Source organism: Notothenia rossii, assembly GCF_949606895.1.
Source record: "Notothenia rossii genome assembly, chromosome: 10".
Lineage (NCBI taxonomy): Eukaryota > Metazoa > Chordata > Actinopteri > Perciformes > Nototheniidae > Notothenia > Notothenia rossii.
In genome coordinates, this window is record NC_136908.1 from 17,936,347 (window position 1) to 17,961,742 (window position 25,396).

The following is a 25,396-nucleotide window of genomic DNA, read 5'->3' on the forward strand; positions in this document are numbered from 1 at the left end:
CATAAAAACACTAAAAAAACACTTCACCTGCAGAGAGATGGCCTTCATTCAGATCTGTAAATGAAATCACTGCTCACTTCGCTGGTAGTTCCATCAGTGTGCTAGCTTAAAAGCAAAACCCGATGTGTTTGGTACAACATGTGAAGAGCCCTCATAAAAGGTTTGAGACCTGAAGGGTGTTAATTACTTGTCAAGAGGTTGTTAAAACGAGACCCGTGGCAAAAACACTGAGTGGCTTTACAGAATCCCCACACAGATACCTTAAAGAGAACACACACACAGACATGCGGAAACACGCACATGGACACACACATGCGCGTACATCTCAGGTTAGAAAGTCAAACAACCTTGAATAGCTCATCATTACGGCACCTGTTGATGTGCAAAAGCCACAAGCCATACTGTATAAACACCTTTACACAAAGAGCAGGTGCAGTCTTTTCAAACTTATTTTTCCCTTCACCTATAGAGTATCTATAAATACCTCCACTTCCATCATTCCAACTTAACATGCAGACATTTGGTATTCATGCAAGGGGCCATCTTTTGGCCCACCATGTCGTCCCCATTTGAGCGGCAGATTGTAATAAGTAATGTAATCATGTCAGTTTCTAGTCCCGAAGGCGCCACCATAGAGGCAAGGCTAAATATTTGAACAATGCTGGATCGATGGAAACCAAGCTCCCTCAAAACATGGAGAAAATCTCCAGGTAGGGACAAGGATTTACATCTGGACAAAGACAAAGCGTCCCATTCCCCTAAAGAACTATGCGGCGCATTTCGTTTCTCTTGCATTTGTTAGTCATTCATGAGGAACGGCCTGGCCGCCCCCAGCTAGCCTTCCTCTTCATTGCAGTTATGATTTATGCCTTCCTTAAATAATCAAGGGTATGATCATTAGTCAGGGGATGGGTGCAGGGGGCCAGGGTCTTGGCAGGTCGGTGGATGGCCGTATCTCTCGCCTTGGTTCCCCTGCCCTCCACGAGGATAAGAGATGACTGGAGAAACGCCCCTTCACCTTCCGCCAGTGGCCTCTGAGGCATTTGTTTAAAAAAAACAAGACAAGGAAGGGAGATTTGGGATGTGATTGAGCCAATGACAAGAGAAGAAAGCCACTGTGGTGACAAACATCTGCAACAGATATTCCCAAGAGTCTGATGGTACTTTGTTGAAGTTCATTACAGATGTTTCTTTATTCAGATCCAGAAGACAGACATTCTACAATAACACTTCAGAAATGAACCAATCTCTTAAATTAGCGATGAATCCGAGTGCAAAAAAAGCTCATGGGAAACCTTGTTCTATTTTAGCGTTGTGATTCTGTGGTCTCTGGGTTTCACCTCTCCATGACCTCCAACGCACACACACACCAGATCATTAAAAATACACACAGATACACAGATGACGACCACACTGCATGCAAAAACAGCACAGGAAGTGGAAGGGGTACAAAAGGTCAGAGCTCAAGGAATGCAGCGCTGATGGCCTCGCTGCTTCTATTTACGACATACTTGGCCAATCAGATGCCTACTTGGGGAATGGCCAACATGGAACTTAGTGGAATGGAGAAAAGAGGGGCAGGGGAGGCGAGGGGGGAGGTAAAGTAGAGAAGAGGGATTCTTGTGTGCATGTGATTGGGGGCGTGCTAACAAAGGCTGCGGGTGTTATCCAATGAGGTTCTGCATGCTGAATCTGTCCAAATCAATGTGATTATCCCTCAGCTATTGCTAATTACAGGGATGCAAACACACGTATGGTGAAAAAAGAGAGAACTATTCGAAGCAGAAAAAAAACTGCGTAATATACCATCTGACAAAGGCCTGCGCTATAATGCTTCAATTAACTGGCTATTCTTTATAATATACTCTGATCAATAGGAGACAGAGATGTTAAGTTATAAATCAAGGGTTTTTATTATTATTTACAGCAGGGGTGGGGAACCTTTTTCCTTTCAATTTTTACAACATCCTCCGAGGGCCGTACAAATGATTGAACTGCTTAAAAAAACAAAAATCACAGCCCATTAATTTGGCCTTTCTTTCATGCTGTGCAAAGAAAAAGCAACCTCTTAATCCAGATATCTTGCCATGACTCGCGCATGCACGCACGCACGTGCATGGTTGTGGCAGAAAGATATGGACACAAGATGTGTGCAAATGTATTTAGTATCCTATCCATGTGAACATGATTTAAGTGGGGGGGACCTAACCTCCTCTAGTGGGGTCTCGGGAAGATTTTTTTTTAAATATTGAAGTTAAAAGCATCAATCTGGTGCACTTTGAGAGCAACATGAAGAGATCTACTGTATGGATACATCTCAACACCCATTTGAAACAGAACTGTAAGCAGATTTTTTTTGGGGGATATTTTACAAATCACTCCCCTTTTAAACTCTATTCTTGTTATTTTTAACAACTTTTTTGTTACTGTCATATTGCATTTTATACCTGTTTTTCATTTAGACTCTAATGTCTCATTAATAATTATAATGATCATATCAAGGTGTGCCTAACCTCACTGAGCTGAGGTTATTTGAGCCTCTCAGGAGAGAGCTCTCTTCCACCTGGTTGTAGAAAAGCTCTTTAAATTCGTTAGCATAGCTAGCTAACCAGATGCTAATAACAGCAGATCGCCACTGTGCTTACAACTAAAGAAAGCCACGCAAAGACTGCGGTGTGTACGGCTCCTTATGGGTACTGCAATATTTGAAGAGCTGGAGCGGCGTTCCGGTGCTCTCCGTCAGCACTCTAGTCTACACTCCTTTCCGACGAGACGTATACCACGTGAAGACACGTTACGCTCGTGTTGTGTTCAAGGAACCTGCCCTTGGCCAGGAAAAACAGGCACTCGCTTGTTTAATTATTTTGCGGTCTAGATTTCTTCTTCTTTTTTGAAGTGAAAAGTTGTCCGTTAGTCGGACTGACGGACGGACGGACCCCCCCCCCACCCCCAAAACGAAAACTCTTCGGTTCTCCGCGAATTACACAAGTCACCCAAATCAGCGTTAAAAAAGCGGGAGGCGCCGAAAAGCGACTAATTTGCATCACTGTAATTAGAGTCATTAATGCGCAATGCAAGCAGGAAACGGCACACACTTTCTCTCCCTCGCTCCTCCAGATGATCTCGCCTCTTTCTGGAATGGCTTTTAGGGGAATGAGGCATTTGGAAAAGGTCCGCTGTTGGCCACATTTCAGTCGAGATTCTCATCTGCACATAATTCACTTTCAAAGGGCAGAGGGGGCGGCAAAGAGAATCCTTAATTGCGCCAGCACCGTGTACAACATAGACAAATGTTTATATCTCAGCCCTCTAATGAGAAACCAATAACGGATGCAGAAAGCACTCTCTGCTCTCTCTCCCCTCCCCCCCCCATCCATCCCAACTCAAATACACAGATACACACGCACATGACAATGACAAACAGGCCTTTTTGGAGAACGTCACCTCATTCATCATTAGCCCTTATGCTAGAAGTCATGCAATACGCCTCTCAGGCTCTGATGCAGCAATACATCTGATTTTATACAATCTAACATTGCCTATATTTCTCCATTAGGCTGATCTTGTGGTAAGGGCATGGGCTGCTTCAGATTGCATTGGTCAAGCTCCTGACAGGCTTTTAAATTGCACCACACAGAGGATACATATGCAGCCCAGCTATGCAAAATGTATTCAGCATACAAAAGGCAAGGAGTATCACATTTCAAGAACATGGTGCAAGGACATTGCAGCAAATTCATTGGAACTATTAATTTCCCCCAGATGGGCATTCAATCAAAAATATACATTGCTTTTATAGTAACAATAAAACGTTTTGTAGTACTTCAAACATGATTCGAATTTGTTGGGACAAAGCAGGAAGTGAGCCTGTTTTACATCAAGTCACCCACATGATTAAAAGAGACAGTCATTCTTTCAAGATGCGAGTTTATGTAATGCACTTGTGAGTTTCTTAACATCCTCATACAAAATGGATGGCAAGTTACAGGGCAAAGAAATAAGCAACAATAAACACAAAGCCACCAGAGACTATCTTCTCATCTCATCCATCCCCCAGCAGTCAGTGCGGTGGTCCGGCGCGGCAGAGCGCCAGTCAGGCCGGTGAATCTCAACGCAGCCTTATCTCCCAGCGGTGGAGGAAGAAACGGAGGTCCTTTAAAAGGGCTGAGGTCATTTCCTCTGCCTCCGGGCTCTGGCAGGAAAAAAATAAAATGTCTCCATTCGGTCAGCCCTGCTTTATTTCAAATGCATCCGCTGCCTTTTAAGAGGCCTCTGTGGGCACGGATGGCCAATGAGCGCTTTTGGGTTTCTGTAATCTATTCCCTTTCTCTGCCATCCTCAATCCCTCACTGTGACTGTGATGCAGACCCCACCTCTCTGCTGTATTTTTGCGGTAAATGTGAAAGTCCACAGACAGATATATAGATAGTAGATGAGATCGAGTGAGAAAAAGGGAGAGAGAAGCGGTGTGAGAGTGCGGAGGATCATGAGAGCAAAAGAAAGAGAGATGAAGAGCCTCCTCTTACCAACAGAGCTCGACAGTCCTAAAGCCCTCTCACAACTTCCTGTTCAATTCTCTCTGAACTTCCAAAGCATTTTTGAGTATTTATCCGCATGCACAGTTTATATGTGACTGTTTTTGTGCCCTTGCGAGAGCACAAAGAGCGTGTGTGTAGCTGGAAGGCTGTATGAGTGTGTCATAGAGTAAGGTAGGGAGCGAGGGAGTGAGTTAGTGCTGGCAAGATGGAGAGGCTCATTGAAAGGCCTGCGTGGTGCGGTGGTGGAGGAGAGCAGCCAGAAAAGGCAGACAGGCAGGCACACATGCTGTGATGTTAGGAAGAGGATTGATAGATCTGTTGCATGGCCACTGCTGCAGCCAGAGCCTCACACACCTCAGGCAGATGGATGAGGAGTGTGTGCGGGGGTACGATTAGTGTGTGTGCCCTTTGTGTTGGAGTGCATGGGAGAGGTGTGTAGTTTTTGTGATGTGGTACTTCAAACAGGGCTTTGCAGCACTTGTACACACTCGTGCATTGAATAGTATAGATAGATGTATGGCAGTGAAAGTGATTGTGTCTGCGTAGGCGCCATACCTGTGTTTTTGTTTTGTTTAACATGCACAACAAAATACGCATTTCTCCAACACCTGACCTCTAAGTACAGGAATAAGCGTCATCACTGTTTTTCTGCTTTTCCACATCAGGGAGCCTACACTCCCACGCTCACTATCGCAGCTCACATATCCACAGTGTTCCAGCTTTCTATCATCCTTCTCATTTTCAATCAATTCTGTCTTTTCAGAGGTCTTTGATCGACACAGAAAATAAAACACCTCTGATATAAAAAGGTAGTAAACCACAACAAACGTTTTTCTTTTAAAGCATTAAGGATTTCTAGATAAAGTGTATTGGCACAGAGGGAATAATATGTACATTTACATCCCTACAGTAGCCACATACAGTGTTATTTGTACTGTAGGCTAAGACGCCATCTAAACGCTATTGTACAGCTCACGCCAACAAATATGTCCAGGAGAATCTGTGAAGCCTGCTCCATGCTGGACCAGATTGATTTTGTAACATAAACACATTCTTTATGGGATGTAGTCTAAAAAACCTTAACAACTATCTTTAAATAGATCAGAAAAATACATTACATTTTTCTGATGCCAAGCACTGAGGTTTATAATAATATAAATAATTTGACAATTCTGGCACTTGCTAGGTAGTTCACCATTTACAAATAAATCTGCCAGCTTGATAAGGCACCTGGTCAGCTGACATCATGTTGCAAGTGAAACGTGTTTTTGCAGGACAACTTTGCATCGTTTTCCCATTTATTTGTGAACCCACTGTGTCCCCACAATGGACATATTCAAATGAATAAGGGGGCTGTACTGTTCTATGTAATTATATGAAAATGCTTAACAGAGTGTCCGGTCGATTTTTCGTGAATTTTAAATGACCTTATGAGCAGAATAAATCCTACCGGTAATCTTATTCAAGGATGTATTTTACGATCATATTTACACCATGAGAAGAGTCTTTACTTTATAGAAAATGTTGTATCATTAAAATGAAACCGAGGGGACATCAGGGTAAATAAGTTAGTCAGCAGGTACAATCTCTGTTCCCCTCTGATGGATTTCCCCAGTCTGATTGTCAATCTTTCTCCCTGGCAGAAATGACCGGTCCCGACCTCTACTCTGTGTCATTTTTCTCACGTTGTTTTTTGCCGTAAGCTCACTGAGCTGAACTAAACACAAATAACAGGAGGGGGAGGAGAGGAGGTGGAGCTGGAGAATAGAGCGATGCTCGCCGTGTGATGGCGGCAAAGCAGTGATAAGCTGCTGCTTTGACATTTAAACAAGTGTCAGGGTCGGGGGGTCAGACGACAGGAAACAATGGGTGACTAGATCAGGGCGATGTGGCGATTCCTCTTTGTCACGGGGGGGGGGGGCAGACGCACGCCAGCCCATCAGGCTTCCATACACCTGCTTGGTTCATTTATGCTTTGATAACGGCTCACCTCTCTCGAGATAGTTGGATACGGATGCCGAGTGGTAGCAGCAGAAATGATGTTATTGTGCTGCTTCTCTTCTCCTTAACTTGTCTTTCAAACATAAAATACATGTAATGTTCTCTTCAAGGTTACTAAGTCCTTCTCCTCACACTCTCACTTCCCCTCTGTCCATCTCCCTCTCTCTCTCTCTCTCTCAGTGGGACCAGCCTTTCCACTCATAAAATACGTCTGCTTATATTTGCCTTTTGGCATCTCTGCAGCGCTGCATTCCAGGAGGATGACTTATGGGAAACATTGTCTCCCACACAACACAGCGCTAAGCTGAGATGATTTTTTGTGTGTGCTGTGCATAACTCACAGTGAGTAAAAAACCTTTGATCATTGCCATTTCTTTCAGAAATCGAAAGAGTTTCCCCTTTTTTCTCTCTCTTTTAAACAGCCTCACCACCCCCCCCCCCCAACACCTCTTTAGTCCACCACCCTGTGCTTTGTCCTGGACCTGTAGGTACCTCCTTCCAGCCAACATGCATCCAGTCTTGTCTTTAATGGCCTGTAGGACTTAGAAAAAGGACCTGTCGGGATAATCAAGCCGTTTTTTCCCCCTCCCCTCTAACAGGCAGAGGTTATTTGCCTCAACATGTTGACCCTGAGCATGCCTTGCAGGATCAACTCAGGAGTGGAGCGGGGTTAAGAAGGCAGCTTCACCTTGGAAGGCCACACTTCAGAGCCCGGGAAACCACAAAAAGCAATTAAAAGTATTGATGGAACTTCAATAGCTCTTAAACAGTGCTGCCAGACAGCTCGGGGCGAATCTTTTTTTCTCTCGTCGCTCCATTCACTCCATCCCTCTCTTTTTCTTTACTATAGACTAAGCTCTTTTTGATCATTACTGACTGATTGTATGAAAAATAAATGTGTGAGATGTATTCACAGCCGTGTGAGGCAGCTGGCTGAAGTAAAGATAGACGCCAAGACGCCACGAAGATGAGCGTGACAATGATAGCAAATAGTTAATCAAATCCCGACAACCTTGTTAGCCCTCGAGTGTGTGCGTATGTTCAAGCATGTAAATGTGTGTAGTGTGTGCTCAAGAAACAACTTCAAAATGAGCCACTAATGTCATCGCTGCATTTACTGTGCAGACACTAATGGACCTTTTACAGAAACACAGCAAAAGATTGTCTTCCATATTACAAAACAGGAAATGGAAGAGGAGACAGGGAGGGGCTACTTATCCTCCTCTGAAGCAGGGCAGCGACATCACAGAGCAGGTTGTTTACCCCGAGCCTTCCTGCAGTGTTAAGCCAGCTACTCGCTAAATCACTGATTTACGGTACAAGGCTTCCTCGGCTGATGTCTAAATTTACGGCTTGTAGTGCTGTTAACCGTGACAAGACATAGACTAAAGAGTGATAGCTGCTGCACTTAAACAAGGTGGGGGTACAAGACACTCAAGTAATGACTTACCTTTGCACTGGTTGGTGTTCTTGTCCAGAATGGCCTTGGTTGACACTATTTTTCCATACCTGTAAGACAGAGAAATTAAATTGAGTGTTTTTGACCTACAGTATTTTGACATAGTTCACTAAAATTGTCATCCCATGGTAAAAGTAGATGTCCCATTATTGTCATGTCTGCCATTTAGTTGCAACTAGCAATTTGCAAAGTCACACAAATGTCAAAAATTATTGGAACAAGCAATCACTTGAGGTTAATAACATTATGTCTAGGGCTGACTTCAGAGGAATGTGCAGCCCTGTGACATTTGAGCGACTCACCGAACATTTGGAAAAGGTCTAAAAGCATACAGGCACAGTGAACAATTTAAAAAGTAAAGCTGTTTTAATAGTATGCAGTACAAACTATCAATGTCTGAGTAATTTATTTCCCTTCTGTAAAATAGAGAAAACCATTCTCTTCTAGTGAAGCGACTATTAATCAGCTCCCATAGAGTGAACAGATTCATGTTTACATTCATTTTATTATGAATAAAACCGACAGCAAGCATGGAATTTACAATTAAGTCAATATCGTATCTGTTTGGTATTTGTTTACTCCTTGAATACTGTATTTTCTATAGTATTTACATCCGTTTGATTTATATGGAGGAATTCCTTTGAAGGTAAGAATATTGTCTTTTGATATTTGTATACATATTATTCTTGTTTATAGCTGGAGTAGCTCAGTACAAGGGTTTGTTTACAATTAATAGATCTTATTGACCTTATTTTGTATGGATGCTGGGTTGGTCTGTACAATACATTTTGAATTTGATACGTTAAACAATATGGATTGGTACAATATTCAAATAAAGATCTGCTCAAAAATACACAGCATGGTTAATATGTACAATGAAAATAAGAATATTTACATAGAAACATTTGGAATCATATCGCAGCTGTAGGTCAGTCAATAAAAGCGTAATAATTGGTGCTTGGTATTTCATGTGCTGTTTACTTACAGTTGATATGTTTTGCCTGATGGAGGTCTGAGGACCAACATGACAGTTAGTACAAAATGTATTCATTTTCTAAGTGGAACCTAACACAAAGGGAACATTGTTCACAAAAGCCTAATGTGCTAATGTCAGTGGTGTATAGTTCCTGAGAACTGAAAGGTATTATATTTCCTTTTTGCCATGTCTTCATGCACAGTGGGTTGCTATGAATCTTTTGAATTGAAAGATTGACCTTACAGTCTGACTGACAGTGAGTTATTCTATCTGCTTGTCTCAGCTAAAACTGCAACATTCTGCATTGTGTGCACACTGAGGAGCCCTGTAAGTGCAGTGTGTGCGTGCCAATCTGCATGTGTGCATATACAGCAAGTATCTGTGTGAGCAGCTGCAACCCTGCATGTGCATTTACACTTGTGTATGTGGTGCATGCATGTGCATAGATCCATAAGTGAGAACTGTTCTCTGTGTGTTGAACACACCACTCGCAATGAGTAAGCCCCAACAATAACACACACACTAGCAGTGGTGCATCCAGGCCCATATTTCACCAGCAGGGGATAATTGTGCCATTTCTCAACGAGTGGCGGAGACTCTATTTACTGCATGCTGCGGTGGGGTGAGTGGTGGATATGAACCGATGAGCTCCAAGAGGAAAACTACCAGCACCCACACACACACACACACACACACACACACACACACACACACACACACACACACACACACATCAGTGGATTGTCTATTTTCAGCAGATAAACAGGCCATTTTAGCTATACAGTAGGGATCATAATCTAGTGCAGCAGAACAGGACTTACGTGCAACATCTGATAATATTGAGACACTCAAGAATAAGTAAATGAGATGAATATGGAACAGTGAGCGCTCATTTGATGGAGCGCATGCAGAGCTGGTGAGCATCTGCAGTATTTGATTGTACTTGAGAAACAAAATAGCACCCTTTATAGCACAAGAAAGATGAATAAAGAGATTTAGTTAAGATGTAGAAATGATTTATGGATACAGTAACCATAAGGGAATTAACAATGGCATAAATGGGGATATTTTATGAAAATATTGAAACTATCAGGAAACTCCTTTAAACATTTTACATGAGCCAGAACAGTCAAATGGTAGTATAAAAGAAAACCTGTGGTTAACGACTGGAAAAGCCAGGATTTAAGGTTTACGTCAATAATATGAAAAGCAAATCACATACAGTTGCAAGAATAAGTATGTGAACCCTTTGGAACTACCTGGGTTTCTGCATAAATTGGTCATAAAATGTGTTCTGATCTTCATCTAAGTCACAACGATAGACAAACACAGTCTGCTTAAGCTAAAACCACACAAACAATTATATGTTTTTATGTTTTTATTGAACACACCATGTAAACATTCACAGTGCAGGGTAGAAAAAGTATGTGAACCCTTGGATTTAATAACTGGTTGACCCTCCTTTGGCAGCAATAACCTCAACCAAACATTTCCTATAGTTGCATATCAGACCTGCACAACGGTCAGGAGGAATTTTGGACCATTCCTCTTTACAAAACTGTTTCAGTTCAGCAATATTCTTGGGATGTCTGGTGTGAATCGCTCTCTTGAGGTCATGCCACAGCATCTCAATTGGGTTGAGGTCAGGACTCTGACTGGGCCACTCCAGAAGGCGTATTTTCTTCTGTTGAAGCCATTCTGTTGTTGATTTACTTCTGTGCTTTGGGTCGTTGTCCTGTTGCATCACCCATCTTCTGTTGAGCTTCAATTGGTGGACAGATGGCCTTAAGTTCTCCAGCAAAATCTCTTGATAAACTTGAGAATTAATTTTTCCGTCGATGATGGCAATCTGTCCAGGCCCTGAGGCAGCAAAGCAGCCCCAAACCATGATGCTCCCTCCACCATACTTCACAGTTGGGATGAGGTTTTGATGTTTGTGTTGTGCCTTTTTTTCTCCACACATAGCATTGTGTGTTCCTTCCAAACAACTCAACTTTGGTTTCATCTGTCCACAAAATATTTTGAACATCCAGGTGCTCTATTGCAAACTTCAAATGTGCAGATCTGAACACATTTTATGACCAATTTATGCAGAAATCCAGGTAATTCCAAAGGGTTCACATACTTTTTCTTGCAAATGTAGATAACGATATATATATATATATATCATATTCATTTATTGCCCAGCTCTACATGCGAGCCACTGAGCTAAATACTCTTTTTGTCCCTGTATGCACATTAGTTTATTTGGACACAGGTGTGTCCCCCGCTTCAGAAAAATGTTGCATGCCTTCAGTCTGGGAAGCAGTTAAAAAGCTCAGTGATTTTGGCACAAATTGGGGGAAAGTTCTCATTAAAACTTTGTTTGGACTCTGGGGAGGCAGGAGACAGTAGCTTTCCAATGCCAACTCATCACTGCTTGCCTCATTAAATGTTAAAGATGGCTCATCAATGCATCCGATCCTTGCTCCAAATGCACAGACACCACAAAGACACTGCAGCCCAATCAAAAGGTGGATGCAAGGGTGAAGGAGCCAGCTTCCTGCCCATAATGGAGGCATATTGGAGACGGATGGTGAATGTGATCAGCCCATCATGTATGTGGTGTGTGTGTGTGTGTGTGTGTGTGTGTGTGTGTGTGTGTGTGTGTGTGTGTGTGTGTGTGTGTGTGTGTGTGTGTGTGTGTGTGTGTGTGTGTGTGTGTGTGTGTGTGTGTGTGTGTGTGTGTGTGTGTACGACCCTGCTGGTGACTCCTTCGCCTCTCTGCCAGGCAGGCCTGGGGAGGCTTTGATGTGACAGAGGCAGTGCCTGTGAAGCACAGGTTTAACACTGTGATGCTGTGGCCGGGGGATGCAGAGCCTGTCTCCACTAATCCTATTTCAATCACTCTCGCAGCCTCTTATCTCTGACTCTTGTGGCCCTCAGCCCCCCCGCCTCCTCTTCCCCCGCCTCCTCCTCACAAATCTTCTCCTCTCTCTTGCCCCCTCTTTGCCTCTCTAGATGTCTCTTCAACCTCTCTATTCCTGCTCTGTATCATTAATGTCTCCCTTTTTTTGTTACTCTCTTCCTCCTCATATAAGGAATCCCATGGCAATCATTCTGATGCAACATCGGATCAACCCTAAGAAATGAACACGCCAGAAATGAAATGGCCTGTAAAAAAATAAAGGCTTTATGAGCTATTTTAGGCTGATGAAAATGTACAAATTGTGGTGGATGTAAAACATGTCATTCGTTTGACAGCTGTCTGGGCACTGAAATGCGATAAAATTGCAGAAGAGAGTTTTAAGAGGGCAGCTGCATGCACACGAGTGACAGCCCAGCGCTGCATTTCTATCTTTTCTCGCTCTCTTGCTGGGTGAAACGATCCAGGCGTATAACATTTCCGTCGTCAGAGCAAGTGAAGTGGCTCTCTGCTGTATGTGGGCTGAGAAAGGACTGGCTGGACCACAGCACGTCACTATGGTGCTGCTGGTACACAGGAAAGCACACGGCTGGAAAAAGAGAATAAACCAACCAAGTGTTGTGCTGAGACCTTGCGCTCAACCTTTGGAAACCTCAATTAGTGTCAAAGACAACTTTCTCCCATCTCTGATGTCTGAAATTCTTCGCATATATGTCTTGGCAAATGTATGTATGCATATGGCTATCCATCTGTTCCTGCAGATGAACACTTACATATTATATATACAGCTCCGAAAAAAAATTAAGGGACCACTCCAATTTCTTCTTAAATCTCAATCTCTACATGTATGGCAGCCATCCCATTCTAGTGTCTGTTGAACTCCAACACAGAGAAACGTTGTCAGTAGTTTAAAAAAATAGAATTACAACATTTTACTCAAACACATACCTATAAATAGTAAAACCAGAGAAACTGATAATGCTGCAGTGGTCCCTTATTTTTTCCCAGAGCTGTATGTATATATGTATATACTGTATACATACACATCATTTGAGTTCAGCTGCTAAGGCAGAATACTCCGCTACAGGCCTGTTCGGCACCTTTGAGGCACCTGTACAGAGAAAAAAGGGGCAGGTGCAAAAGGCAAACCACGGAGAACAATAACTTGAATGTATCACCTCTTATGCGAAATGATTAACTGAATGTACTGTAGATACCGAAGCTGAAAAAGAAAAGGTGCTGCTCTAAGAGTTCTACTCATGTAGGAGCAGGTGCAGCAGACACTCACCATCCAGATGTACTATTTGCTTTGTGCAGTTAGTCTTATCCAGAGGGGTATCGTAGGTCATAAGAAGTACGTTGTTACATTGAAAATATGTAATGGTTAAGTGCCTTTTTCAGTGGCACCAATATGAATTGAAAGACATTATGTATTCAAATTAGTCAGAGAAGTGACGACGTTTAAACCAATTTAAGCTAAAATTTGAAAAAATGCTTATATCAGAACAGAACATGTATAGCTTTAGTTACCTTATTTTAAGTCATCACTGTTTTCTAGCCATTTGTAAGTATTGTGGTTACTCCAATCATCAGTACAAGTATGTGCACATATAGTGAGAAATCTTCCTAGTCTGCTAACACTCAAGACAATCTACAATTGTATTGGATTTGATTTTGTAAAGTCTTTGATGCTAATGCAAGAGACAGGTGTCACTGTGACAGACGCACAGGAGGACAGAGCACAGGGATACAAAGATCGTAAAGAAACATGATGTCTTTGTACTTTTATTTCAAAGATAAAGGAGAATAAAAAGGCGGTAAGAATGAACAACATAAAAAAAAATGGAAAACCAGGGACAGACAGCACATAAACACGCAGGTGTTCACACAGTCAAGTAAGAAAAAGAAAGAGAAAACAAGTATGTTGTGTGTAAGTTTGCATTTGTGCCATATAGGTTCAAGGTTCTTTATTGTCAAACTAACATAGCTACAGAGTAATTATGTCGTTGAAAATCTTAGGTCACAGTCTTCTATATACTATGCAGGTGTGTGTCCAGTTACTGAGAATCAGGAGGAATCATCTTGTTGAATAAAAGCAGTGTGTGTCAGCTGCCCTTGAAAGTCATCCTTGATCTCAAAGTGGCTCACATATTACACATGAGGCTCAAACAGAGGTCTCGCATCCTTTATACTCTACATATGTGCCAGATTTGCCCCAGTTTGTGACTCTTACAACCTCAGATCCAGTGCATGGATACGGTTCCAGGTACCTGCTGAGGCTGGAAAAAGGAGTCTTTTTTATTATGGTCCTTGGTCTTGGAATGACCTTCAATCAAGCCTAAAACTGAGGGCACTTGTCTCAATAGCCTGTTTTAAATTGAAGTTGTCTGAAGTCCTTACCTCCAGCTGCTCTTGCAGTAATAAGTAGTGTGCCTTTCTTACTGTCCTAATGTGCACAATGTAGTGACTGCTTTTTCGTCTTTTGTTTTCTTAGTTATGTTCTTTGTATTTTATATTTTTGGTTTATGTGTAACGTTGCTGCCTTCTTGGCCAGGTCAGCATTGAAAATGAGATTTTATCTGGTTAAATAAAGGTTAAATAAATAATACCAGGCATTGATTTTGATAGAAATATTTAACATTTTTGTGAAATGTTGCTGTGTCGCAATGTATCTTTTAAAAAGGTGTGTGGATGCAGACAGAAAGCTCCACTGCGTAGTACTTAAAGGTGGGGTAGGTCATTTTGGAGAAACCAGCTCGAGTGCGCTAGAATTAGAAAATACACAACCGAAAAAAATGAGCCACTTCCTTAAAGAGCCCCTCCTCCAACACACACAAACGCGCACATGACCAATGAGGGCACCAGATAAGTTTGTGCACAGATGGAAGGCTGACAGGTAGGCCATCCAGTTATTTTTCGCAGGGCCGGCTAAAATGATTGGTCGTGCTTTTTACAGTACTACGGCTTCCACAGATGACATTTTTTTAATGGATTTTTTGTCAAAGCACTTCAGATATTCATTGCTATCGGGATGTTAAGAGCATTCCATGGAATATAACAAAAAGTATTTCTGAAATAAATTACATACCCCACCTTTAAGGGGATCTTTGAGCAGAAACGCAATATGATAGTAGGATCTACGTCTTCATTTGTGTGCGATCACCTGAAACTACGAATCGTTGTGTTTTTGTTTCCTACGAAAGAGCCTTTCATATTTACATAGGGGAGGGCCCTATTCCACTGATTACACTGTGTCGCACCGTCATGTTTCTACAGTAGCTCAGAACGGACAACGATAGGGGTCTTTACCTATTTCTTCTTGAAGGTTTCTGACAGGCTTGTAAAACTGCAGCAACGCAAAGTTTAGCCAGAATTTAATCGCTTTTAAAGTAGTATAACTGAGAGGATGGCCTCTAATCGAGGTTGAAGGTCCATAGAGATACCATTACGTAACCACCGTCTTACTTTCCGCGCCTTGTTACCAAAGTGTTGTACAGGGAGGGGTAAACGCCAGTTGGTTGTGATCTGCAACAGCAAAGCTAGATCAGGCTAACTGTATCACACTGTCCAATTAAGCTTCAAAAAGCTTATTTTTAGTTCTAACTGAAATGAAAGCAGGGACGTATACTGTATGAGCAAGATGGCTGTTCGATTTTCCATGCTCCTAGTGAAATTACTGCATTTATTTTAACAGTTTACCAAGAACTTTTAACATTTTAAAATCTCTAGCACAGGATCTGTAGGAAGGAAACACTGCAGGTCAAGCAACACAAGATACTAAGCATTTATAGATAAGAAACACTGTTGGAAATTGGTTAAATAAGAAGACTGGTGGCTTTAATATTAAACAAGTAGTTACAAATAAAAAAAGGCAGAACATTAGATAGAGACAAAGTGACAGACAGATGAATAAATCAACGCAGCGGGAGGAATAAACAAGAGGGCCCAGCTACCCTGATGGACACCAGGCAGGGAGCAGAGCAGCTGTTCAGTCCACAAACTCTAAGTTGATACAGTGATTTCTTCTCATGACCTCTGAGCCTCTGAGCTGACAGTTTGGTGGTAATGGCCTTTATCTTTATCCCAGCATGAAAGTGCATGTGACTATGACACGTTCTGGCAAAGTGAGTCCAAAGTCTTGAATTAAGCACAAATAAAAGCCATAGCCAGTCTGGACTGGACAAAATAGTATAACTAATACTTTTGTTAAAGTGTCTGCATTATGAAAGGAGAACAGTAGAAATATCAAAACATTGTGTTGGCAAGCATGAGCATCAATAAATCAAAGAGGTTCCACAAATTGGATAATTCGTTTTTTGGCTTTGGCACTCTATATCTTTTTTCTTGGCTGAATTTCATCTTGTTTTTTTTAGGTGCCGGGATTCCCCCGTGTTTTGTTGGCGGGTTTGTGGTAAACTGCCACATGTTTACTTTCAAACCTTTTACGTCTCTAAATGTGGGAGGCATCTTGGAACAGAAAGGTAATCCGGCCTGAAGTGGTTGCTTTCTTTTCTTATTTCCTCTACATCAACAAATGCTTTCGTCATGGGGATAAGAAACACATTGGCAGCACCGGAGAACATCTAGTATACTTTGGCGTCATATATATAGTAAATATAATCTGCTAGAGTAAAGAAACAACTAAAATAAAAGCTTGAGGTCCATTCATTTCCTCAGAGCGGTGCATTACTTGTTTCATCACACACATCTGTTGGAGTTGGCCATGGTCTCTCTCTGTGGTCATTAGTTGTCATCAACCCTTCAGATTTCAACTTTTCCTTATTTCCCCACTGATGCGAATTCTTTTCATGAACATTCATTTTACCTGGCAAGTGTGAAATAGATGACAAGTTGATTAGAACCATTCAAACTTTCCAACCTCCCTATATAATAATAGGAATAGATTTTAGCTGCAAGCAGAAACACGGCCACCGGGCTCCAGACAAGCCATTTATAAAAGGAAAGAGGGTGATTTAAAAGTTCTAGCATGTGTTCAGAATTCATTGTTGGAGAGTTACATTTAAAACAATTTATCTTGGCATTAAGGGATTTTCAATAAAAGAAAGTTTTAAAATTCAGATTGCCTCAGGTAAACTGTTCCTACAATTTATTGTGTGTCACTTGATGAGACAGGCTCAATCTGCTAAATCTGGTCATTACGTATTCCTTTGAATTGAGTAACTTTTTCCTCATGAATAATAACCATTCCTTTTTTATTATTAAATCGATATAAAATGTGTCTGTCGGTCACCTTCATGGTGCCCTGCCCTGGAGACGTAAAGGGAATGTTGTGTCATGTTTGCTCTACCCTTTAACCTAAATGGACTCTAATGTGATCACAGAGGATGTTCATGCCAACCAATAATCGTAATAATGTCTTTGTTCATTTACTATGTTCATATTTCTTGGTATTTTGGTTTTATATTGTTACTTTTATGCTTGAAACTTGATTTTATGCTAAAGGTGTTTGAAGGCAATTTCTTCTGTGGGATCAGATATACAGTAGGGACATTGGATTGTTTTAATCGGATGGGCAGTTTAAACGACAAAACAGTTGAAGCAGGAACGAAGTTGACCACAAAGAGATGATGCCCTCAGACTAAGCCTGGAGAAGTGAACTTGAGAACACTGTGTGCTAACTGAGGGTGTGTTTCAAGAAAAATACAAGAAAAGTGAACAGGACACATTAGCCTGTTGCTCTTAGCATAGCACTAAGGGGACTTCAACTCCCACTGTACATTTTATTCATATTCTATTTAATATTGAATAATCCTTTCTTGCACAGAAATATCCTGCATTATATTTGTTATTGGAAATGTGTATTTCCACATGTATATTTTCCACAAGTATATATATTTTTTATTTTCTATTCTTTAACTTTTTTAATATGTAAAGCTATTTTTCTATTTCTGAAATATTTTTGGACTATTTATTTATTGTGTCTTAATTTCTCTTATGTACATCGCCTTGTGTTTTTTATGATGCTGCAACGCAAACATATCCCAAATTGGGATCCATAAAGTACCTATCTATCTATCTATCTATCTATCTATCTATCTATCTATCTATCTATCTATCTATCTATCTATCTAGTCTTCTTATTTTTCTCTCTCACACAGTCACATAAACACACTCACACTTGTCTTCTTCAAAGCCAACCTTACAGAATAGCCCCTGTTTGTTTGGAAATGTCCAACCTGTCAAACCCTCATGCCTGTACTGTCTGACATGCACAGATGAACACATCGCATCTGTGCTTTTGCTGCTTCTGCTTTCAAGATACTGATTCAAATGAAAGGGAAAGTGAGTGGGGGGGGACATGTGGAGGCGGGACAGTAAGTGAGCGAGTCAGAAAGTCCAAAGATCTTAGGTCTTGCCCCCAACGTCCATCAGTCTTATTGAAATGAACACTCAGTTGGAGTTAAAAAAAACTCTCCTCTTCTGTACAGTTGGAGAAAAAGAAAAGCAAAACACAGTAATGGGTGGGGGGGCAGAAGACCGCTGTAAAGCTGCATAGTATATTGCAGCAACAACTAGATTGGTTGCTATGGTTTAGGGTCTTACTCCTGAAAGCAAATTGAAGCGAAAAGCAGTCCACAGAACTTAAAGGACTTTGCATGTCTAGTATGTTGGGTGGAGCTAAGCTCTAAAGTCATTAACAGAGTCGTCTTTAATTCAAAGTGTATGTTTCTCCTGCTTTTAAATATTCAAAATGTCATGTGAACGGTAATGGGTGGGTATAAATAATTCAAATAACTAGCCTAAGGCCAAATCAGTCTCTTTTTTCACCCTTGCTCTGAAATCGATTTTTGGGGAGGAAATAGGCGTTGCATTTAAGTCAGTTTGGCCCGGCAAGTGAACTGACTATGTCATTTCTGCTGGAGAAGAGAAGTGGGGAGATTAACAAAGTGAAGAGATGTAAGGGAGCAGATGAGACTGAGGGGGAAAGAAAACATGGAGAGAGAGAGAGAGAGCACAGCAGATGATAACAATGAGAAAGAAGGGGTGCAGTGAGAGAGCAAGAAAGGCATTCACACTTGGAAAAAGAGGGTATTCAGACTTGTGGTTCCAGGAACAGCAGATGCTTCTACTCAGCATGAAGCTGTAGCTGTAGGAGTAGTTTCGTTTTGGAATTCCTGTGGCTGTCTCGCTATTTTTCAGAGGTTAGGCACGCTATCTCCTTATGCCCTCATTGACACACAACTTGACATCATGGTTGAAAGACTAGGGTGCGTGGGGGTTGGGAGGGAGCAGAACAGAGATTGCGGAAAGACAGGGGAAGATGCATATACTACTGGATTCAGAAATTAACATCTGCAAACACTGTATGTGTACTGTAGATATATTATTTTGTAACAAAACACATTGGTCGGTATGTCAAGAAAATCAATAGTTCTGTACCAACTAGATCCCAGAATTGTAAAACATGTGATGGTCCTCGTGTTCAGCAGTGAGGTCTGTAGATACTGGGGGCTTGAGACTAATGCCTTCCTGCGGACGCATTCAAATCTGAAATTTCAATTTAGAATTTCAATTTTGCTTTTCGGTTTTGCACAATTTACTCGGTATGGTTGTATCAAATTGGTTTTCAAGACTGTGGAGTTGCACTGGTAGTGTTATCGACTACTTAATCTTTCAGTTTTGTAACATCGCTATGCATAAATAAGCATACTTTGATAAGGATCTCCTAAAAAAACGATTACCAAGGAGTAATTTAACTCCAGGCTTTCAAAGGAGTGTGATTGTTTCTCTTTTATCCGGGAGAAATCAGTGGTGACTGACACACTGCAGAGGTATTACAATAACCAGTGAAACAAAAACATTTAAAAAGGCACCGTGACCAAAACATGTACTGAGTGTTAAAAACTCAACATGTGTGTGACTTGCTCAAACTGTTAAATAATACTTGCTTGTTTATATCTCTCGTGAGGCTCTACTGGTGGAAGTGGTGATGGAAAATGTGGGTCTCTGATGCTGGACTGGAGCGTTTCTGCTAATAATTCTTCTTAGTGCTGTCAGTTTTTGAAACAGAGCCTTGGGACAGGTTGGCTCTGATAGCTTGGCGGCTAATGTCAACACTGGACCTCAGAGAGTCATTACGTATAATGTGGTGCTGCTGAGTGCCCGGGCCTCTGCTCCATAAAAACAGGTGGTCCCAGGGTCACCTCTCCCTTCTCTTCCCTTCACCTCCTCTACTTAGCATACCTTATGGCTCTTTCTCTTCTCTCCTCTCCTCTCCAGCTCCCCTTCCACCATTCCCTCAGCACACACAGGAAAGGTTATTTGGACAATTGGTGGTGATGAGCTCTTGATTTGGCTCACACTTTTCGTTTGATCAAACCGTGGCATGGAAGCAAAAGCCAGGGCAACTGAGGGGCGCAGCTGTGGCCCGGCCATGACAGAAATTGCGTGAGGAAAACCAGAAGAAGAAGGCGGAGGGGAAAGGAGGAATCATAAGAGGAGGTAGGGTTGAAGAGGTAGAAGAGGAGGAGCGAGGAATTGGGGGTTTGAGGATCTCTAGGATCCTTTGCTTTCTTGGCAGTTTGAGTTATGGATTTGTGCTGCTGGCAGAGAAAATTTGAACTTCTTTGTCCCTGTTATTCCAGGTGTTGGTCCTCATAAAGACTACAAAGAAATCCCTCTCATTCTTCCTTTCAACCGTCCATCCAACAACCTGCTTCCGTCCTCTTTATGCCTCTCCTGGGTGGTGGATTGCTAACAGGAAAAAATGTGGGTGCTGCTTTAAAGCTTGTTAGACAATCAGGATATGAAGTCTGCTCTTCCCTAAAGTGTTTGAAGGCTTTGTTGGCTGCATTTGAAGAGCTGGCTGCCATGATCTTTGGGTTGGATGGGGTTTGAGTTGGGCTTAGGGTTGGCTCAGTGCCTCAACCTGGCTGGTTAGGCCAAGGATTTTTTCTCACAGTAACGGCTGTTCTATCCATCCACCCATCCATCCATCCACCCAGTCATACAGCCCGCCAGGCAAGTGGGAAGGCCTCTCACTATCTGGGTGTTTAGCCAACAAATCCCCACTCCTTTGGCCTGTTCTCTACACCCATACATCAGGCTGACGGCTGTGGAGAACCCAACATCCAGCCAGCTGAATAAAAAAGAGATTAAGCACCCACCCGAATCCATTTAATTACTCGTTCAACAGCTCACGGCATGGAACTCCAACCACTGTGAGAACGTTGGTGTTCTTCAGCCTTTACCGTTTCTCCCAGTGACCGCAGGGAGGTTGAAGGAGGAAGCTTGTAACAAAGAGATGTTGGCCATGGCAACTCAAACAAATGCATATTCACTTGTTAACTGCATGTTTGCGTGTCTGCAATTTAAGGTATTCCTACCAGGTTGTGTAAGTCTGTAGATCGAAGCCAGTTGAAAAGTCTGTTTTAAAAATGTCATCACATCACATCTGCAGGCGTCATGCAAAAGTCAGGATCATGAGTTTATTTTAATTTGATTTGTTTACAGTATTTGTACCCATCATTAGGGATAGAGATTAATAAGACTGTATCAATGCATATTCCTTCAACGATTCCTCTTATCAATCAAATTGTGTGATAGCTTCCCCTGTTAATACCTGATACATTGTTGGATGGGTACAAATATTTACAAACCATACCAGCAAGGTTTTTTAATTAAATGTTCACGTTTACGTCATTGATATTGGATATTTGCATAGAAACATAAAAAGACAAATATAATTTTCAAAAAACAATAGTTACTTTGTTAATAAAATCTTGGCATTAGTAGTTTAAATAGTGGAATATAAGCTGCTTAGAACAAGTATTAGGAAATTAAACATTATAATTCATATCACTCTCTCATATCTATTCTGTATTCCTGACATCTCTTTCAAAGAAGTGTATTCAAGTGTATTACCAAAGACTAAGACTATTTAAAACACAACATTAATAGTGTTATAATTTATCTCCAACCAATACTAATTAAGACTTAATAGTGCTTGAACGTGTAATAATGGGTAATAGGGTTTGTCCCCTGTTTTTTCTAAGTGAAACATTAAACAGAGCGTGTATGCTTTGTCATTGTGCATGCACAACTAGAACAAATAAAACTTAGAACAGGAAGTGGTTGTTGATTAACAACTTTAAATGTCTTCAATGGTAGAGATCTTTTGAAGTTGATAATCACTACTTTATATCAACACTGATCAAAATGAGCAAATGCTTAATAAATGGATTTGATTTGTTTGAACCAAAACATTTAAACTTCTGTGTTTTAAGTAGGGATGGGTATCGTTAAGGTTTTAACTGTACTACTACTTTTATCGATACCGCTTATCGGTCCGGTCTTTTAAAAAGGTACTCTTATCGGTTATTTTGGAGAAAAAAATAAGCTAAACGAACTAAACAAATTGTGAACCAAACTAACATTGCTTTTTATTAAAATTAAATACATAATATTTCACATCAAAAGAAACAACAATGTTTTAACAAATCGTATTAAATAATCTGATAACAGAACTGTAAAAAGAATAGCTGAAACTTTAACAAAATAAATAACTCAGTTACCGCTAATCATTAACCCATGTTTATATAATTCAGTTAACACCCTGTGTTGCTGCTAGCATACAAAACATAGGCTACCTGACATGGAAAAGTTACTCGTGGATGGGGCTACAGAGCTTCTAGAAAGACAGTCGAAAACGGTGCATTCCTCCGTCTGAATGTGGTGAACTTTTGTTAAATGTTTTCGACAAATTGCTCGTGTTACCGCCTTTACATGCTAAACTCTTATTGCGCTTTTGGCAACGAGCATTGTCAACATCGGGACGGGTAAAGTTTAACCACACCTCGGAGCGGTTCTCTCTGCCATCTCCGCCGTGTGTGTGTGTGTGTGTGTGTGTGTGTGTGTGTGTGTGTGTGTGTGTGTGTGTGTGTGTGTGTGTGTGTGTGTGCGTGCGTGCGTGCGTGCGTGCGTGCGTGCGTGCGTGCGTGCGTGCGTGCGTGCGTGCGTGCGTGCGTGCGTGCGTGCGTGCGTGTAGCAGCTGCGTGTGTGTAAATGGCCCCGCCCCCTCGCAAGCAGGTGGGGGAGAGAGATCTCTCGTCTGGATTGGAAAAATCGAAAAATACAAAAAAGTCTTCTTGCATATTATAAACGGAGTTGGCAACACTAAAACTGCAATATAATGTTTGTGTAGCAATAATACATATGACATATTTTTTACATGTTTCAAGTACCGATAAAAAGACCGATAACGTCAGAGCTTAACGGGACCACGGTCTTTAATAATTCAGCCCCGGGGCCCGTTTAATACCGGGGCTCGTCACCCATCCCTAGTTTTAAGTGAACTGTGAACTTTGGAAAGATGACAGGCTTTTGACGGGGGTTACTGAAATTGTGACAGGATTGAGGCAATGAAATATTATAGTTCACAAGGATAGGGTTTCAGCCACAGTAGACGGGATTTATTTTCTTGGCACTTCTCAGGCAGTGTGCAACAGGCTCCAATCAGCAGCTATGATATGGCCTGTTGTCAAAAATTCATCAGTTGGACAGTAGCATTTGAGATAGTGGTGAACCAGGACGATAAATGCTGCTTCTCTGCCCCATCAGGGAGGAGCTGAGTGGTGGGGGAGGACTGGCCATCGAGGGAGAAACGTAGGGGGGACCCAGGGTGCAGCAGACTGCAGAAAAGTCGCATGACCTTTTTTGGAACTCTGCCATCCGCCTGCCACTGAAACACAGTCTGGCTAATTAAAGTTTCAGTGGCATTGGATTTTCACTGGCACAGCACCTCGGGCAACCTTGGAGGCTCTTAAGCAGGCGATACACACAGAGGGAAGGCGGGGAGATATAAGTAGAGAGGCGAGTATTGGAAACGGTTGAACAAGAGGACAGCCACTAGAGGACAGCAAGGCAGATTCCAGCAATAACAGTCAAAGTCAGTGGCTTTCCATAACACAGGAGAAAAGCCGTATATTAGAATGCAAATCTACAGTCACAAACATGCACACTACCGGGGTGCTTTACATAAGCTTCGACAAGGTTTGCCCTTCCGAATAGTTATGCTCAAAATATTCAAGATCATATGGAATTAGAAATGAAATTGAAACTGTCCAACTATGTACAACTGGGTGAACGGAAGAGCTAAGCGAGAGATATGCGATGTCAAAATGCTGAGTGCTTTTCCAAATCTTATCGGGCCGCCTCTCAGGCTAATGGAATTTTGATGGGTCAGTATCAAGAATAAATGCATGACTTATGACACGGGCTACCGGGAGTATTACCAAATATACCGGACAGCTTGTTCCCGTCTCCAAAGGATCATTGAATAATTGGCTGCGTTTGACCAGGACATTTCTGGAAATATGGCCAAGAAAAGGTTATGCAACCAGACAGACTCGCTCATGGCCTGCATTTCACAAATCTACTGGCCTTGTCTCCATTAATGATCTTGACCCCCTTTTCACCATTTTAGAAGTGGAAGGGCCTAATGGAGCCGAACAAAGCTGCTTGTGTGTGTGTGAGTGTGTGTGTGTCAGTGTATGTGTAAGAGAGACAGACACTTAGAGTAAGAAAGCCCCATATGACTGTGTTACAGCTTGATGAGGTCTTGGTCTGTGATTCCTGGGGGAGGTGGTTCAATCGTAGCTTTATTAGACCTTATTGAGCTTTGTGTAGGCAGGTGTGTGTATCAAGAACATTTGGCAGAGCTTCATGAGCACCTTTGTGATTGTCCCTAAAATACACTCTGTCGGTAGCAGTTTAATGGGGTGTGCAAGGTATTGTAGATGGCCTGTAATTTTCTCCTCATAGGTTAACGTTGTAGTTTGATCAGGCATTGAAAAGCTTTAATGTGTTATTTGTGTTTACATACAAGGGCCTGTTTACAAAAACAACATAAGCAGGCGAAGTCTAAGTATGCTGCAGCTATGTCCACATTCACTTATGTCATATACACTGAACAAAAATATAAATGCAACACTTTGGTTTTTGCTCCCATTTTTCATGAGATTAACTCAAAGATCTAAAACATTTTCTATATCCACAAAATAACCATTTCTCTCAAATATTGTTCACAAATCTGAAACAAATCTGTGATAGTGAGCACTTCTCTTTGGCCCAGATAATCCATCCCACCTCACAGGTGTGGCATATCAAGATGCTGATTAGACAGCATGATTATTGCACAGGTGTGCCTTAGGCTGGCCACAATAAAAGGCCACTCTGAAATGTGCATTTTTGCTTTATTGGGGGGGTCTGGGGTGGTCAGTATCTGGTGTGACCACCATTTGCCTCACGCAGTGCAACACATCTCCTTCGCATAGAGTTGATCAGGTTGTTGATTGTGGCCTGTGGAATGTTGGTCCACTCCTCTTCAATGGCTGTGCGAAGTTGCTGGATATTGGCAGGAACTGGAACACGCTGTCGTATACGCCGATCCAGAGCATCCCAAACATGCTCAATGGGTGACATGTTAGGGTTAGGGTTTAAACCTAGGGTTTTCGGACCCCCCCAGACCCCCCCAATAAAGCAAAACTGCACGTTTC

The 25,396-nt window shown here is 41.8% G+C and overlaps 1 protein-coding gene across 7 annotated transcripts in view; it reads right to left on the reverse strand.

Moving 5' to 3' along the window:
* Positions 1–25,396, reverse strand: part of LOC307021037 (RNA-binding motif, single-stranded-interacting protein 3) — a 258,107-nt gene that overhangs the window by 123,739 nt on the left and 108,972 nt on the right. For all 7 annotated transcript variants that reach the window (XM_079652770.1, XM_079652771.1, XM_079652769.1 and 4 more), the window contains one exon: positions 7,990–8,048. In XM_079652770.1, the coding sequence (XP_079508896.1) occupies positions 7,990–8,048 (59 nt within the window). The remainder of the gene's footprint in view (positions 1–7,989; positions 8,049–25,396) is intronic.